The 18,684-nt window shown below is 41.7% G+C and overlaps 2 protein-coding genes across 4 annotated transcripts; both read left to right on the top strand.

The window, feature by feature from the left end:
* The first annotated feature begins 192 nt into the window (after positions 1-192).
* Positions 193-8,834, top strand: LOC131223086 (uncharacterized). Of its 3 annotated transcripts, XM_058218374.1 has the most exons (6): positions 193-350; positions 387-774; positions 859-896; positions 4,899-5,184; positions 5,813-6,099; positions 8,205-8,834. In XM_058218374.1, exons 2-6 carry the CDS (start codon positions 403-405, stop codon positions 8,644-8,646), a joined length of 1,425 nt encoding a protein of 474 aa, XP_058074357.1. In that variant the 5' UTR covers positions 193-350; positions 387-402; the 3' UTR covers positions 8,647-8,834. The 3 variants fall into 3 exon arrangements, with proteins under 3 accessions (XP_058074357.1, XP_058074356.1, XP_058074358.1); XM_058218373.1 differs by lacking the exon at positions 193-350 and having other exon boundaries at positions 357-774; XM_058218375.1 differs by lacking the exon at positions 193-350 and having other exon boundaries at positions 357-774; positions 4,914-5,184.
* A 1,484-nt stretch (positions 8,835-10,318) lies between these two features.
* Positions 10,319-17,800, top strand: LOC131223087 (GTP-binding protein At2g22870). The gene is made up of 4 exons (XM_058218376.1): positions 10,319-11,124; positions 12,660-12,729; positions 16,459-16,621; positions 17,277-17,800. The coding sequence occupies exons 1-4, from the start codon at positions 10,563-10,565 to the stop codon at positions 17,493-17,495; spliced, it is 1,014 nt and encodes a 337-aa protein (XP_058074359.1). The 5' UTR covers positions 10,319-10,562; the 3' UTR covers positions 17,496-17,800.
* The last annotated feature ends 884 nt before the right edge of the window (positions 17,801-18,684 follow it).

The raw sequence follows: 18,684 nt of genomic DNA on the forward strand, positions 1-18,684 counted from the left end.
TCATTTTTGGACTAGAGCCCTAGAATGAGATGAAAGAACAGGTTTACGGTGCGGATATAAAATACATACATCAAAGTGGACCTCACAGTGATGGATCCGTTGAATCCGCGCCATTTGGAGTGTTTGCGTATTAAGCTCCATACTCATTACTAAGCCAGAGTATGAAATAAGAGGGTGGCAAGGGGTGCGTACTACGCAGCATGCGCATCAAAGAAAGCCCGGGCAACAGAAAATCTTTGTTTCTGAAACGGATAGCTAGAAAAACAAGAGCGGAGGAGTCTGGGACTCTCTCTCTCTCTCTCTCTCTCTCTCTCTCTCTCTAGGGTTTCTGAGAAACGTCTCTCTCTCTCTCTCTCTCTCTCTCTCTCTCTCTCTCTCTCGATCTATCTATAAATTTCAGAAATGCTCGGTGGATCTTTCTCCATCTTATTTTCCTCTTCTTCCTTCCCATCCATTTCCAACACAGACTCTCCAATTTCATTTTCTCCTTCCAAAACCAGATGCTTCAACCCCTCCTTTCGAAATCCTGGATTTCCCAAACCCCTTTCTCTTTCTCCTTCTCCTTCTCCTCTCTCTACATCTGCCCGCTCTTCGAAGGCCGGAGCTATATCTATCGACGATGGCGGCCCTGACCAGTTCCTTGACAACAATTCGATCGCAGATTTCATGAGATTCGAAACGAAAAACGCCGATACTAGCCATGGAGAGTTGCAGACGGCTGTTGTCAGCTACCGGAAGCGGTTCCCGTGGTCCCTTCTCCATCCTTTCCTTCAGGTACCGCCCCCGACTCTCAGCCATTGATATTTCTTCCAGTTCTCAAGAATTGATTGTGATTAGTTTGGGATTCTGTTTCTGCAGGTCGATTTGGTTTCAACGATTCATATCGCAGATAAAGAGTATGTTTGTGTACTTATCCAAAAATTTGGAATTTTTATGGTTTGATTCTTCTTTCTTAGGGCACGTTTGGATGCTTGGAAAACTTTGGATGCTTGTAAGGTTTTCCATTTCTAAGTAAGTTACTTACAGGAGAAAGAAAGTTACAGGTAGTCCTGTTTGGATACTTAATGATAACTTAGTTCTTGTGTCTGGGTAACCTGTAAGTCCTGTAAGTTAGTTACAGGTAAGAAGCTGTATATTCACACCAACCAGAACTTGGAGTACGGAATCGTTTAAAAATCAGATTGACATATAAGAAAGCTTGGATAAAAATATATTATTTTGTTGAGCCCGTCTAGATGAATACTTGAGTTGATTCTTAAACTAAACTAATCATCAGTTGGGCTATAAAAGTGGCTCCACATATTCAAAATAAATGTAACGTAGAAGAAATTAAAAGAAGATGGAAGTGAAGAGAAATATGAACCATTTGATCAATGCAAGCATCATGCACGTATGACATTTGAGAATGGGTTGTAACAGTTACTTGCACACATTTCAGAATGGGCTATCATGCAAGCATCACTTCCCATCTGACAAATATGAACCATTTGATCAATGGCCATTAATTTGAGCAGTCAACATAATTTTCACAAAAGTGGTCCAATTGATATATGATCCATTCATTTATTTAAAAATAATAATAATTAAAGTTATATCTCAAATAGATCTAGAAAATTGGCAACCAAGAAAAACATAAACTCTCCTCAAAGAAAAATTACTTCTAATCAGAATGGAGGGTCAAAAATTAGTCCAATATGTTTAAGACACTATGGGCCATATGATGAGTAGATTGTCATGTTTTTTGGGCCCAAGCCCTGAAATCAGCTAGCAAAACTGATGGACACCATGGATCGAGACTTCAATAGATGACAATGGGTCCCACTGTCATGGCTTCACTGAATCGGACCACCCCATTTTCAATGGACACGGATTGTCTGCAACAATTACGTGGGGCCCACTGTGATGTTTGTGAGAAATATATCCCGTCCATCCGTTTTGCCAAATCATGTTAAGACATGGGCCCAAAATTAGGCAGATCCAAAACTCGAGTGGGTCGTAGGATAGGAAACATATTCAAATGAATGTGCATTGTTGAAAGATTCTTGGGATCATAGAAGTATTGGATCGGGCTAATATTTATGTGTTCGCGGTTCATCCCAATATGAATGACTTATGAACGGTATGGATGGCATAAAAATATCACGGTGGAAACTAGGGAGGTTTCAATGGTAGGCTTTTCCCTATCCACTTTCTCTTGTTATACGACCCACTTTAGTTTTGGATTTGCCTCATTTTTTGGCCCATCTCCTAATATGATCTGGAAAAATAGATGGACAGGTTAGATTTCTCACAAACATCACGGTGGGCCCCATTTAGCTTCCTATTTTAGGAACTTCCTGCGATAGCTAGGGTACAACCCCGTCCAATTTTAGATCAAAGTAAAGGAGGCGGGGGTTTTAAAATCCTAGCTGGAGAGAGAGAGAGAGACACCAACGAGCCGTCACTCTCTGTTTGACCAAGTTGGTGGCTCTTCATCAATGGTGTCCTTCCTACCGGCTACAAGCGTTTCTCCCAAGCATTTTCGGATTTCAAATTTCCATCCGTTAACCTGTTTCAAAGTTGTAGGTAACTTGAAACTCAGCCTCACTACCTGTGAGATTTTTGCAACCTTCTCCTGTAAGAAAGTTATAGGTTGAGAAAAAGTTACAAGTAACTTTCCTCTCCCAAACACCATCCGCAACAAAGTTACCTGTAACTTTGTTACATTTTATAGAAGTTACAAGCATCCAAACGGCCCCTTAGGGGGTGTTTGGAGCATGGGATTAGATAGGTTTAAGTGGGATGGAATTACCAAAATGTAATGATTACACTATGTCAGGGATTGTCGTCTAATCCCATGGCTTGGAGGCCATCCCAATTCATGTTTGGGAAAAAGGATTGGCTACTCATTTTGCCACTACCGGTTGGTGCTCTGTGGGCCCTACCATGATGTATATGTTTCATCCATGCCGTCCACCCATTCCTTCATGTCATTTTATGGTATGAGCCCAAAAATGAGTTTGATCCAAATCTCAAGTGGACCGCACAGTTGGCCGTGGGAGGTTTTTAATGGTGTAATTCAATCACTATTGTTTCTCATGGTGTGGTCCACTTGAGATTTATATCTACCTCATTTTTGGGATCAAACCGTAAATTATATTTCAAAAAAGATGGACTAGATGGATAAAACACATACATCATGTTGGGGTCTACAGAGCACCGACCACTAGCTACACGAAACCCAAAGTAGAATTGCAGAAAACCTTGCCCCGGCCTTGACTCCAAGAAGGGGCTTCACAACTCATACCTTATGTGAGTCCCAAACAGGACATTGCAACGATCCATGGGATCTTAAAACCCACTCCCACCTAATCCCATCTAAACCCATGCGCCAAACCCCCCCTTAGGTTGCATTTGGATGCACAAATGAATTAAATTGTGAAGATCCCGTATAGTCAAGATAAAATGATGAAGTAACCCTAATGAGGAAGTGGTCCTCAAATTGCGGCCTTCAACATCCAACTTCAAAGCAATTTGGGGCCCGATCCTTGAAATCTTTTTTTTGTTTTTTTTTAATAGAAACTTCCACCTTATTGGATAGTAAGGGATATGACACGTGCGTTGAAGAAGGTGATCAAGGAGAGATGGGATTTGGGAGAAAAGTCAAGAAGGGAAAGGGTGCCATGCGGGAGTGTTGGCAAAACACAGAGAGAGAAAAGGTGGGGGCTACTTGCAGATCGCAAACTACTTGCATAGAGAAATTGACTGGGTAAAAGTTTTGGTCATCAACGGACTTTTTATCGGGAAAATCTTAGCCATAGGTTGCCAAGCAGCCAATGCCCTCCAAATTACCAAATACCCTTATCATTAATTCAAATTTCTCGCCACATCCATTAGATATTTGGAACTTCAGAACCCTTCGGGGTCATTTGGTAGCTTGGATTTAAAATCTATGGAATCTGAGGCCGGTGGAATCGAGAGCATTTTGCAAATCAGCTTTGATGTAGGAATGCAACAAGGGCTCGATTTAGGGATTTTGGAGGAATAAAAATCCAAATCCTTCAAAATCCTTGCTACCAAACGACCCAAAAAACTGCCTTTCGAAGAAAAAAAAAAAGGACCCAAAAAACTGAAATGCCCACAAATCCCTCAAAATCTATGCTGCCAAACAACCCCTTGGAAAAGTAATTGCGTGGATAAGATTGTCTTCTGCTACTTACATTATACATAGCATAGATAACTGTAATTCAAATCAATAGTGCGTCCAAACACAACCCTCGTGTTGAGAATTGTCAAATTAATATCAAAGGCAGTTAGGACTGTATCATAAAATCACTTGTCTGTATTTTATTAAGTGATAATACATTTATCTGTTGGAAATTATATCAAAAAATGACCTGAGATGATCAGCTTATTGGAACTTCCAACTCTATGAATTTCATATAGAATCATGCATCTACAGGGTTCTTCAAGAATACTAAGAAAAGGTAGAGAAATATCCCAAACCACAATTCATTGCATTAAACAATAAAAAATATCTGCCAAATGCCAATGGATATTTTTTAAGAACCCCAACTTCCAACTGCTAACTTAAGCTGGAACTTGGAAACTATGTCTGAAGTTATTACCAGACAATTCTCTTGTAGACGTAGTTGCTAGAAATTTGAAGCTAATATAAAGGTCGTAATTTGATGACCCATGGTCTAACTGAAGGTATGGGGCCCTTGATAGAGCGGAATGGCGGAAGTAGCTGACCCCAAATAATTGGGATAAGGCGTAGATGATGTCATAATTTAAATATTAAAAAAAGTGGGTAGCTCAAAATTTACAGTCTTCAGTTCTTTTTTCTTGATTTTCTAGCTCCCCCTCCGATTGAAATTGGTTTTTGCAACTCATGAGAATCTAGTTTGGAATAATAGAAATTCAATGTTCAGGTATTTTGCAACTATTCAGAAGGAACTTGAACCCTATGACTGTGTCCTTTATGAGATGGTGGCCAGCAGGGAGAGTTTAGAGAATAGGAGAAATCCAGCTTCTACCACGAAACTAAAAGGTTCACGCAGTCGGGGCTTCAATATTCTTGGATGTATTCAGCGACAGATGGCTCGAATTCTTATGCTGGACTTCCAACTAGATTGTCTTGATTACCAGGCTGAGAATTGGTACCATGCAGACCTTGATTATGAGACCTTTAAGTCACTTCAGGTACTTTTCTTATTTTTCAGTGTTGCTTCCTTTTTTTAAAGAGCTAAAAAATGCATCTGCCCTGTATTAGCCCATTATGGGCCCATATCAGTCAATTATGGCCCTGTATCAGTCAATTGCAGCTCCATATTGGCCTGTTATGGATCATTTTTTATTTTTTATTTCAAATCAGGTGTTACGGCCCTGTATTGTGTAACAGGCACCACCGTAACCATTACATAATGGCCATAATGTATTGAATACCATTGTGAATACTCTTAAGGGAGCTGCCTTTAGTAACTTGTTTTTGGAGTTCCAAAATTGCTCGGCTACTTAATTCATGGAACATGAGCAGTTCCTAACCATGTTGTTGGTCCTTTTTATGGTTAATTGAGAATCAAGTCTTTATCCAGAGAGCAGATAATGTAGAGACAAAGATCAAGTTGTGAAGATCTTATATATCTAGCATGTAATGCTTGTCTGATTTTATTTTTTTGTTTTTTGGGTTGCTGCTTTAATATTCTTGGTATTTTTTGCAAGTATAAAATCATCAAAGCATGACCATTTTGCATGCGAGGGTCATTTTTCCTGTTTCTCACTTTTAGTTGGAAAACATAATTTCATAACACTGCCCTCTCATTCCTTTCAGCATGAAAGAGGTGAGAGCTTCTTCACATTTGCAAGAGACATGACTCTTAGATCTACAAAAGCCATGGTGCTACCAGCTTCTATACCAGAAGATCTTGGGCCTTGGAAGTCCAAACTTCTGTGGGCTTCCCGAGTGCTACCGATGCCTCTCGTCGGCCTTCTCATCATAGGAAGTGTCTGCACACAGGAGGAAAATCAGGCATCTGAATATCCAGAGCTAGAGGCATTGTCCAGACTCGATTTTGGTGCTGCAATGAAGGTCTTCTTGGCAAAAAGGCTAACCTCTGAGTAAGTAAAACCTGACTCTTCCTATATGGGTATCATATCTACAAGCAAATGATTAAATATCAAAACTTGCTGGGTGACTCAGAATTCAGTTAATCTGACTTGGTGTTGTCACTTGTCAGCTTGACGCATCGTTTAAAGTTTTGTCCAATGTGGTTGGGTTTCGTTGTAAGGGTTTGGTTTACAATGAAAAGAGTCATCACACCAATACGTGACCAAAACTGGAACCAACTAAGTTGGAATGAGCTGGGCTGAGTCATGCAGGTTTTAGTCCCCAGGCAAGTCCTGCTTCAAAACTGCTAATTAAATATGTGGCTCGAAGTACTCAATCCCTACTCTTGATTTCACAGTAATTGGTATGAATGAATTACTTCTGGACTGGAGCCAAATCAAACATAGAAATCAACAGTAGATCTTTTCCCTAGGTGAGTCCAGTTTTTGGACATCAAGTACAATAATAGATTAGTAGTTGTTGATTCGTTCTATTAGTCTAGCACGGTTCATTAACCAATTTTACGTTATGGCGAATTTGAAGCTTGGAAAACTGGAGCTTTTGATGGCTTGGGTTAGCTCAATGAGTTTTTAAGGCACCAGGCACACCAAAAGGTGGCCTCTGCTTGCACTAAAGGAAAGCCTTTGCAGGGCATAGCTTGGTCTTTAGTATTTTGGTTCTGATAGTGATTCTGTAGTGCGTATTGTATTCCTATATTATCAGGAATCGAAGACCTGGTCCACTCTCTTCACTGAATATGCTTTTAGTAACCATGTGCTGGTAGTGCATGCTTGACTCAAGTGGGAAGACCGAGGCTCAAATCCCACCAAGGTGTTTGGTCCTGTCTGAAGCAATTATGTATCTTGCCAGAAAAAGAAAGAAAAAGTAACCCATAAGGTTCAGATGTGACACTTGTCATCTCTTTGTTATCTACACTGTTTGCATTAAGCCACCAAAAAGTCCATCAGTGGCTCACGCCACTGTTATCATTTGATAAATTTCTGTTGACAACCCCATAGAAAATCATTGATTAATCTTACATTAACTCTGTCAAACACTTATGTATGATATCAGTGACAACCACTGTCCGGAAAACTTGACATGCTGCCTGCCATGTTTATACAGTTATATGATAATGGTTACCTCAACAGATGCCAGGTAGAACTGAGCCGTGTATCCGGTAGGATCCACGATGGAGATGAACAAATGCACATACTAGCGCGCACACATGGAGGGAGAGGGAAGGAGGGAGGGATGGAGATCCTAACTAACCAATTAGTGGCTAATTTTTTGGTTTTCCATCATTAGAGATTTGGATGGAATCTAGCTATTACCATATAGATATGAGAGTTGGTAATCCGCATCTACATGTGGACACACGCACCAACCTGGCAGATGGGGGACATCCAAGGCATTGGTCATCCGTCAGGTGGACCAATTGTATATATGTGACCTGGCTGAAAAATCTGACTGGTCAACTCATGTGGACCATACATTTATGAAAAAGGACCGATGATTTAAATATATATATATAATAAAATTAAAATTAAAATTAAAATTGCAAACCATCCACATACAACATATGTGTGGTCTGCGTGATGATGGGACTGGCCTGAGATTTGGATGAGATCATGTACAGGTGGGCACAACTGTGTATGTCAGCTGGCTGGAAAATAAGGGTAGGATGGATCATTAGAAAAACAAGAACTTGCTAAGCATCCATGTATGGCACACCTGTGTGCCCTGCCTGATGACAGGACCAGCCTGATACTTGGGCCAGGTCATCTACAAGGTGGGGCCCGCCTGGTACATGGCTTAGAAGTCCATGCTTTCTTGGATGACACTTGCAGCCAGTTCATCTACTTGTTTAGGTTTAAGTTTAACTCTATAAATATTCAAATATCATTGAACATTTTAATATTAAATATGTTCTATTTCATAAAAGCATGTGATACAAATAGTTCAATCTTGCTTTGAAAGAAAGAAAGAAAGCTATATCTGTATCAGCAGTCTGGAAACAACTCAATGGTTTCTTTCCTAATCTCTGTCAACTTGCATCAACATGCACGACTACTCTGAAACATTTGGGGAAGTGATCCAAGTTATTTCTTTGAAGGTTCACACAGGTGACAGCAGCCATCGAGGAGAGATCGGTCATCATTGGGGAAAGGAACAGAGTCGCAACAGAAGCACTGCAGCAGGCAATTGCCGATGGGCACAACAGAATTGCAGTGTTGTATGGGGGTGGACACATGCCGGACTTGGGTAGGCGGCTACGTGAGGAACTAGACCTGGTCCCCTCCCAGGTGCAGTGGATAACAGCTTGGTCGATAAGGAACCAGAAGCTCGAGATCCAGTCCCTGCCGTTTCTGAAAACTCTGGCCAAGATTTCAGGGTGGCCATTGAACAGGTACCAGACTCTGGCATTGCTCATCTTCTCGTCCATCCTTGCGGTAGATCTATGGTTCTGGGAGCTTTTCTTTGGCACAGTGGTGAACTGGACTGCTTGGGCTGCTTCTGAAGTGGGCCAATTTGCCGAGAATGTGTGGGTCATGTGATCTCAAGTATTGTGCAAGTAGGTGGCATTTTACGGTTATTTGATATTTATTATCTTCACATTCTTTCTTACAGGAGCTGAAAGCACACTGTATATATGTGTAAATACCTTCAAATTGCACCAGATAGCCTCCTATCCTTGCATTTCAAGGATCCACACATGCATGCAAATGCACATGACATTTCTCTATATTTGTTTGGTAGGAAATGGTATCAAAGGTTTTTAGTAGAAAGTAAGCTAGAAGAATGCACGTAGCATGCGCTTGCGTTCTATACCGTTCATCAGGTAAGTTGAGCAGTGAATGAATTATTGTTAAAAATTCAGGCTGGTTGGCTCACTGGGTGAGCCACATGATATTGGATGTGGAACGATTGGTCACCTTTTCCTCCAGACATTTTGTGTGGCCTGTCTGATTAACAGAGTCGACCCCTCTTTTTTTCAGGCCTGAACTCATTCATTGTGGGGCTGCCTGGTAACGACATGGATCAATCACAGCCGTTACATCTGCTGGGCCCGACTCTGAAGTGGGGGTGAGACCCACATTGCTGGGCCTGACTCTGAAATAGGGTTGAGACATACGTCGTCATCTCCAGACATCGCCATGCTTGTGTTGTGTCTGCACAATCTGGGTATTTAGCTTGAGAAGTCGCCCGCATCTCATGTGTGGCCCATTTGTTAAGTGGTCCGCTTCTTGTTTGGCCAGACGAGGTTCATGGTAAGCACCACCTGATAAGTGGCCTGGATCTGTAAACATGTGTGCCACATTGGCTCGTGTACTTCCCAAAATCGCCCCTGCTGCCTTCCTAAGAAGAATGCTGTCTACGTGGCTGGCTCCGGAGCTGAAATCTTCTAAATGGTGTCACTACAAAAGATATACAGAGATTAGCCGGTGGTGTCGTTGGCAGGCTCCAACCGGCAGGGACATGACAGAAAAAATCACTTTCATTTGGATCATCTCATCAATTGCCGGAAGATGGATGGCATGATCAAACTGACCAATGGATGGATGGTTATAATCAAGACTCGAGAGCAGTTGTATGATACTCCGGCTGCATATGACGCTTGACATGCAGGCACTTAAAACGTTATACACGTGGAATATAGTAACTCGAATAAAACTGATTAAATTGTGGAAAACACTATCTTTTGGAAAGTTCTAACCTCTTGAGTCGTGGACACTTGTGTTTAAAATAAAGTTATTGGATTTTTCATTTTGGACCGTCTAATGAATGTCCAGAAATCTAATAATTAGATGACTAGGTAATTTTTGGTTCATGATACATCTAAGAAGGTACCCATGGTTTGTACGGTGTATTTTGGATTACTTGCATGCCACGTATACAATTTCTCAGTAATTTCCAACTGCCTGCGTATCATCTATCACACTCTGCCTGAGTATCAAAGTATTTCTCTGTAATCAAAAGAGTAATGGTTGACATTCAACTGGCCAAATCCTCCGATCGGATGGTTAGGATTGTCTGATCAGAGAACAATAGCTTAAGGGGGCCTAATCCACACATGCGGAGATTAATGTGGATAATAAAATTCTTTCATGCGTAGGCCACTAAACTGATTGTGGCTCAAAAATCAGGCTGGGGAGGTTGTGGGCCACACATGTATACATAAATATCAGGTTGTGGGCAACGCGTGTATACTTAGAAATTGTCTACATTCAGCACATGCGTGCCATTCTCCTGATTACCCACACGTGCATCGCTTTCCAGCGATGGCAGGCCCACGCGATGGGCGGTCCAGATGTAGCACAGGCGACACGAGTGGGAAAAGGAGGACCCATTTCAATGTGTTCGACCTCGAGCAAAGCCACTCTCGACTCTTCTAACATTCACTGGGAGTAGCAGGGTGCTTATCCTTCACCCCATTTTCCTTCCAAGCACTCGCATCTCTCAATGTGATACGATGCTACTACACCACCTCCCTCGCTTCTCTTCTCCTGTCTCAATCTCCAAAACAGCAGCTACAGCAACACTCCCTATCTTCTTCTCCACTCTCTTCTCCAAACCCAATCCAAATCTCTCTCAAACCCCACTCATCTCAACCCCTCGTTGTTTTTCTTCCATTTCATCGGTACCCCAACACGCCGACATCGAAATTCCTCAGAATTCATCAATTTTCGAAGAAACCCAAATCGAATTCCACCCCAATTCGCCAGTTCCGGAAGAGACCCAGATCGAAATACCGCTTGAAAAGCTATTTATTCCGCCGGAAGTCGACATTTCAGCAGACGAGTCGGCGTTGAACAGAAGGGTGCTGAAGGGCTCCAACATAGTCCTGAGCAGGTATGCAAGGGACGCCCAGATATCGCAGGCTGAGTTTGTGAAGAGCAGCAAGCGGACGGAGGACTGCCCGTCTGACGGGCTGCCTGAGTTCGCTCTCGTCGGGCGTTCCAATGTCGGGAAGTCGTCGCTGCTCAACTCCCTCGTCAGGCGGAAGCGGCTCGCCCTCACGTCTAAGAAGCCCGGTCGGTCACATCACATGCTCTCTTTCACTTGCTCAGTTTCTTTCTTTCTTTCATTTTTTATTTTATATTTATTGCACTTCTCTCTCACTGCTTCTGCTTTTTGTGATTTCTCTGTTTATTTCTACATTCTGATATTGGTTAATTGATTGAAATATCTCTCCATAGATACCTATATTTGTTTGGTCATTCTGTTGCTGTTTTGGAGTGTGTCTTTTGGCTTGGGCATTTTCAATTTTGTGCAATTGTACAGATGGGACCACTTTCCAGTAATCCAGGCCGTTCATCTGGGGGGCCCATTATGGATGGGCAATGTCCCAGGAATCTCCTCTATAAGATGATCTAAAATGTCTGATTGTGAAAATGCATTGTTTAGCCAACAGACCACATTCAACAAGAAAAATAGTAGTGCACTGATTGTGTGGTTGAGATATTCCGATGTGTGTGTGGGCATGCTGGCTGAATGACCTGGTTCATGGAAAGGTGGAAAGGTGGGCCACTTGTAAGGTTTCTGCCTAAACATAAAGTGTCATTTCGATCCAGCCGATCGATCGGCCACCTTATGGATGCGTCAATGGCTAAATATCATATTGAAGGGGCACCCCTAACTGTTCTATCCATGATTTTTTCTTTTGGTTGATGCTTCAAACTTTTTTAGACAGTACAGAACTGAGTAATGGATTGATAGTTATGTACTTCTAGTCCTACTTGAACAACTAGCATTAGGAGAGATCCAAGTTTAAACCAAGATGATTTGGATTCCTCCAAGCATAGAGTTCCAAGGTTGCTTCCGTGAACTTTCACCCCCATTACAGGGACCAAAGCTATTGTATGCAAGATCCAAATGCTGTTGAAGGGCTTACTGAATTTAAGGTGGAAGAAGTTTGCCTGTTTACAGTTGGAAATCCGACTCTCTATTCTGCATCTACAGTTTGCGCACGACACTTTTGTTCTGTGTTGTGCAATGGATGCTTGAATATCAAATATAAACTAGATTATGAGATTTTTGAGGCTTGTTTCCTGGCTAAGGGTCAAATCTTGGGAAGAAATCTCTTGTGGGTATCAGGTTGGACGGAATGATGGAGGCACATCTTGCAAATATGTTGGCCTTCCATTAAGAGAAAATGACAGATCAACCTCTATTTGCAATCTGGTGCTTGAGATGTTCAAGAGGATACGTTTTTCTAAAGTGCAACTTCTCTTGTTAGGCTGCATTTCCTACTAATTTTTATCGGTGTGTGCTCTTAAATTTGATGAAGCGTATATGTATGAACTTATGAATGCACTGTTCCAAAAATTCAGAACCTTGTATAATTTTCACATGTTTTTACATGTAGTTAAAGAAGAAAATAATGTCTTTGTACTCTTTCACCCAATTTTCAAGCGACTTGAATATATAGACCACTAGCGGTCCTTTTGGATGTGACTGTTGCATTTAATACTTAAATTTTGTAGTACAAGTGTACAACTCCTATCTTCCCATTCTTCAGCAATTTCCTTTTAGAAATGACTAAGGAAGACTTCATCAATACTCGCAGGGAAGACCCAGTGTATCAATCATTTCCGAGTAAACGATTGTTGGTACCTTGTGGATTTGCCTGGATATGGGTAAGATCTCAAAGGCATTTTCTTCATAAATTCCATTCCTTAATGTTTGTTGTTAGTCTGTGTTACTTTGAGGCTAGCATCTTTCAGCAAATGTTTTGTGATTCTACACATCTTAAATGTGTTTCTTCTTTGATTGTTCTTATTGTTAACTTCACAAGGATTGAAAACAAAATATTTTAGCGGCAACTTCGATTAGTTTAGCATAACTTTGTTTACAGTAGGGGTGGCAATGGGACGGGTTCGTGTCAGTTCGAGCCTGATCCATTTACTAAATGATCTAAAAATTCCTGCCCGAACCCGACCCACATAAAAATTCAGTCCAAGCCTGACCCGACCCATCTAATTGTATTTGGGTCAGGTTCTACCTACCCAACGGTTTTAATACTGGCTTGAAGTTATGCCCCGCCCTGCCCAATTAGTGGATTCATGCAAACATACATACATCATGTGTATTTATATATACTTATGTCTAGTAATTTGTTTCGAGTTTTGGGCCAGGTCGGATCGGGTTATCTGGTCCAGCCCATTGATAGGCTACATGGGCAGGTCGGGTTGTCTAGGATACAACCCTAGTCAAATCCATTTACTTAAACAGGCCGCATTTTCTAACCCAAGCTTGACCCGTTACCTATTTAGCTTGGCACAACCCACGCATCAAAAGCAGGTCAGCTGAGTTGAGCAGTGGCCGACCCGACCCATTGTCACCCCTAGTATACAGTTTGGTTCTCTCCAGGTTGTTTCAAAATGGAACATCATTATATAACTGAAGTAATTGTAAACATTGCTTAATATATTCATTTGTTATATTATAAATATTTGTCAGTATTCATTAATATTTTTTTATAATAAATTGTTTTTTTCCAAAAACATCCCTGCATCTCTACAATTTCTTTAATTTTCACTTTCTTTTCTTTCTTTCTTTTTTTTTTTTCCTTTTTCTTTTGGTTTTTCGAAGAAAACAAAGCTAATCACATTGGCATTGTATATCATCAACAAATTAAGCTGTAATTACTTACCTGCGTGCTGCCATTTTGTTACATTCAACAAACACTAAAACAGTGATCTGAAGATGTGAGCAATCAAAGTGGCTTCCTCAAAAAACGCAGTGGCATTTTGTAAATTCCTGTTGCTTATATCATTGTATGCTACTTAGCTGAGGTTATCTTGTTGAAGAGAGTCTTCCTAACACCAAATTTGGATTTTGGACTTATTGTATGACCACTCTACCATTTTCTTTGTTGCGCTAGCACCTACTGGATACTAACACACATCATTAGAATGATTTTGATTGTCATTTTGTCATTATGCCTTTAAATACTGCCTATTTATCACCCTTGGATGAAGTCTTTACTAATGAATTTTATTGTAAAACATGGTAGAACTTAAATGTTTTGAAAATTCCAATTCTTAATTTTAAGCCTCCATCCAGATTAGCCCATGTTTTTCAAAAGACGAAGAAAAATCTACTTCCTAATCATACTTGAAGTAGATTTGTTGATTGTTGTTGTTGTCAATTGCCCAACACGAGGAGTCACTCCCATATCTATCCCAGATCAAGAGAGATTAGAGGCTTCAATTTGTATCTTGGTAGGGGCTAGATCAGACCAGAGCAATCCATCTGGCGGACCCCACACAGGCAAGTGTGGACACGTGTGGACCTGAGGGTGTGGCCCACCAACTCTCCCTCCTTCACCCTTTTCTCTAGCTTATGGTGCTCATGGACGTCCAAGTTTTCTCCCTCTTCCTTCAAGATAGGTTCTTATATAAGGAAGGGCTAGGGTTTTAGGAGGAGCACACCATATGGTGCTTTACCACCTTGTAGACATCTGTGAATCCTAATGTGAATGATGTTTGTTTTCCTTCCTAATCCATGCACCCAACTCTCTAAATCCCTCCACTATCAATGGTCATCATCCCTAGGCAATCTCCATGCCACCCAAGGTATGGATCAAATTAAGCATGATTTAAAACAAATCAATGGTTAATAACAAAAAAAAATAATGATTGAAAAACCTTGACTAACCAATTAGAAACCTTAGAGGTGCCAGTCATCCTTTTAGACATTTGATGGACGGTCCAAACCTTAAGATCAATTGCATATTTATGTCCTGGGTAAACCAAGCGGATCCCATGTTGAATTGTGTGCACTTTGAAGACCTTGATGAAGATACCAAGCTACACCCACTTTCACTGGCAATGCAATTGCCTCAGCCAAAGCCTCTCCATTCATACATCCTTAGGTCATGGGGATTTGACGGACCAAGTGCAATCACAAGCCTATTCAAGTATGGGCATGATGGGTATCCCAAGCTTGATACTTGCAAGCGATCCTTGCAATGCAGTAACCAGGGGCTCCTTACAAGGAACCATTCATGGCACACGTAAACACTCACATGGCGTAGGGAAGAAGGCAAACTGACACCAAGTTGACCCCAGTGGGCGAAGACTATCCATCCCGACACCAAGCCAGTACCCTCACATGAGATGACCATCCAATCATATTCCGGGTATGCTTAGGAACCTGTATGTTCATGGCTAGGGCAATGAGATTCATGGATCACCAAGCTACTGTAGCTATCAAGCCGTTTTATCAAATCTCAAATGCCCAAGAGTATCAGAGGGTATACGTAACCTCTCAAAACCCCACATAAACATGTTCCATAAGACTTGACTCAAAAAATGCATCATGTCATTAATTGAGGTCTAATAACATTGGTTTTCTAGGGCACAACCCCAACATTTGTTATTGCTCATTGCCATGCATATGTCAATGTTGGAAATTAATTCTTCGAGTAGGGGTGGCAATGGCCCGGCCCCAGCCTAGGCCTAGCCTGGCTCAGTCCTAGCCCCGTAAGCCTTGGCCCCAATTAGGCTGAAATTGGCCTGGCCATAGCCCTAGCCAAATTGGACTGAAAGGCCTAGCCTTATAGGGCCAGACCAGGGTTAGTCTGTAAGGAAAAGATTTAAATGATGCAAGGATTGAAACATCTAAGAACTCTTTTTTGGCATTCTCGTATCCACAACAAGTCCCATATATAAATGGTTTGGATCATTGAAACATGATCCAGCAAATATCTGTAAACTAAATACTTAGGGTGAATGGGAATCTACACCCAGATCCATAGCTCAACTGGCAGACTGAGTGGAGATACCTCGTTTCAACACTTGAGGTCTTGGTATCGATCCCTAGCGGGGGTGGCTAACATGGAGTGTGTGTACTGGCATGGGTGTGTACTAACAAGCTAACCCAAAAAAAAGAAAAAGGGGTGAATGGGAATCTCTCTCAAAAGTTTTTAAATGGTACGTTCTTTTTCTATAATGGTGCTCAACTTGATGGTTGGACCAGATCATTCTGCGTTGGCCTGGGCGTAGCCCAGCCTGGACACGGAGCTTAGATTTCAATCTTGTACCCTGCACTGGGGCCAAGTTTAGGGGCCCAAGCCCTGGCCAGACAGGACAGGATCTCCGAGCCCGTTGCCACCCCTAACTTAAAAGACACTGACTAGTACAGACATTAATTAGAAAGTATACGCATATAGTCAATATTTCAAAATGAAAAAGATAAAGAATGACCTTAAAATTTTGCAAAAGCAATTAGAAGAACTCACAGTTGCTTCTTACCTGTGTGTTGGCATATATGGTCATCCAACATGGGTGGCAGTTCTAAAGTATTCCATCCTAACTCTAGCTATCCACGCAGTCTCTTATGCTTGCAACATTCTTAAACAGGTATGCAGCTGCACCTCATGAAGTCCGAATTGATTGGGCCCAGTTCACCAAAGACTACTTCCTCAACCGAGAGACCCTGGTCTCAGTGTTTCTCCTTATCGATGCCAGCATTCCCGCCAAAAAGATAGATCTTGAATATGCCAGTTGGCTAGGCCAGAATCAGGTAAACCTTTCCCAGCATGTCGATGGTTAACAGCCCAACATAAAATGCATGTTCTTGGTGATTTTTCTGGTGGTTTCCCACTGCTGTCATTTCTGAAAATTGAGCTTTTGTTTTTAGTTGTGACTTCTTCTTTTTTCCCTGATGTGTATTGGGTGGTGGGCCTTGAATATGCATATAGAGGTGGTACTCGGGTGGGTTGGGTCGGGTTGAGGGTCAACCCAAGCCTGACCCGACATCTAGAGGATCCAACCTGCAACCAAATCAACCCGAGCTGCCAACCCAAATTCCTCAGTGCTTGACACAACCCGACCCAAATACATGTGATTATTCCCATCCCAACTTAACCCGACCTGAATTTGCTAACCTGAACCCAACACGATTTCAAAGTTGGTTGCCATTTTGCAACCCGAACCCAACCCGAGGACCTTGACAACCCGACCTAACCCAACTCTAACTTTGGTTGGGTCAATCAGTTCGGCGTGACCTGAGCCCAAGTTGCAGCCCTAGATATGCATTTCCATGGATGAAAGTTGTTTTCAGTTCACTTTTGGTTGTTTTGGGATACTTGTCTTCTCTAACGGAAGCTCCAATTTGCATTCCAAGGAAAAATTACTGGTAATGGTAGTTTTTTTTTTTTTTTTTTTCCCTTTATCAGATCCCAATGACTCTTATCTTTACAAAATGCGACAAGCGGAAGAAGAAGAGGAAAGGCGGTAAGAGGCCAGAAGAGAACGTAGAAGATTTCCAGAGCTTGATACGGGAATTCTTCCAGGCGACTCCCCCTTGGATCATGACTAGCAGTGTTACCAACATGGGTCGTGATGAGATGCTATTACACATGGCTCAGCTAAGGAACTACTGGCTCAAGCACTAGAATGGAAATCGTACTCCGCTTTTGAGGTTTCTCCCCTTTTTGCTCTTTGATCAATATTATCATGCAGTAGATATTGCCCATGTCTGAGATTACTGGAATGCTAACCTTGAATCATCTTTCCACCGCTAAAGAGATATCCCTTGAAATGGGTCTTTGCTAACTGATCTCTTTGGTAATGCAAGCATCCCATTTTACTAGAATCATTTAAAGTCACGGGAGATGCGATGCATGTGGTGAAAATGTTGTAGATTATGAATACAGCGACGGGTTATCAAGATGATGAGTGGGAGCAAATTATCTGATTAGGGTTGTGAATTTTGATCTAAGAGTTATGTGATAAACTGGCGGAGCATAAATATCCATATGCCTAAATGATGTTTGGGCAGCGTGCACTTACTTCAACATAAAACATTCATGGCTCCTGGCTGTTTGGTTGATGGTTGTTACGGCTGCCAGTGGGTGTGGATGGCCTGTTGGACTTGGGCTGGAATGCTAGGCCTGATGGCCATGCCTAGGCCTAAGATTTATGCCTACTTCTTAATTGTACTGGGTTGGGCTGTGTCTGTCTGCCCTGCAATGGCCATTTATATTTAAGGGTTTTTTTTTTGTTTTTTTTTTCCGGTATATTGTGCATGGTGACGCACACCTAATAAAACAGCCTGTACATAAGTTGGCTGTCAGGCTGGGGCTTGGGCTGGTCACACTCATCATGGGTTAGGCTTGGGCGTGTTTGTTTTCGCCCATCGTGGTCCTGTGTCTGAGGTGGACTGGCTCAGGCCTTGGTTATACTTTGTAGGTCAAGCTTGGACAGACCTTGGTCCGTTGGCAATCCTAATGGCCACCAAATGTACAGTATGAAATGGACAATAAGCAATAGTCCACAATTTATAGACTCAACATCCATTAATGGGTTGTTACAGTCAACTGATCGATGCTATTTTGGGACCATATTATGGATTTTGTCATGAAACGCAGTGGAATTTAAAGTTTTTTTGAAAAATCCAATTCTTAATTATAGTAAGATTCTGTCTAGATTATTCCATGGTTCTCAAAAAGAAGAAAATCTACTCTAATCATGCCTGAAGTAGATTCGTCGATTGTTTTTTATGGCCATTCTTACGACACGGGGAGTCTCTCCTAGATATATCTAGGATAAGGAGAGATGAGAGCTTCAGTTTGTATCTTGGTA

The sequence above is a fragment of the Magnolia sinica genome, chromosome 13, assembly GCF_029962835.1.
Source record: "Magnolia sinica isolate HGM2019 chromosome 13, MsV1, whole genome shotgun sequence".
Taxonomy (NCBI): Eukaryota; Viridiplantae; Streptophyta; class Magnoliopsida; order Magnoliales; family Magnoliaceae; genus Magnolia; species Magnolia sinica.

Coding starts and splice junctions, on each gene's coding strand:
- LOC131223087 (XM_058218376.1), top strand. CDS start 10,563: ATGCTACTACACCACCTCCCTCGCTTCTCTTCTCCTGTCTCAATCTCC. Junction 12,730..16,458: donor GTGGATTTGCCTGGATATGG/GTAAGATCTCAA, acceptor ATTCTTAAACAG/GTATGCAGCTGCACCTCATG. Junction 16,622..17,276: donor GTTGGCTAGGCCAGAATCAG/GTAAACCTTTCC, acceptor TCCCTTTATCAG/ATCCCAATGACTCTTATCTT.
- LOC131223086 (XM_058218374.1), top strand. CDS start 403: ATGCTCGGTGGATCTTTCTCCATCTTATTTTCCTCTTCTTCCTTCCCA. Junction 775..858: donor TTCTCCATCCTTTCCTTCAG/GTACCGCCCCCG, acceptor CTGTTTCTGCAG/GTCGATTTGGTTTCAACGAT. Junction 897..4,898: donor ATTCATATCGCAGATAAAGA/GTATGTTTGTGT, acceptor TTGGAATAATAG/AAATTCAATGTTCAGGTATT.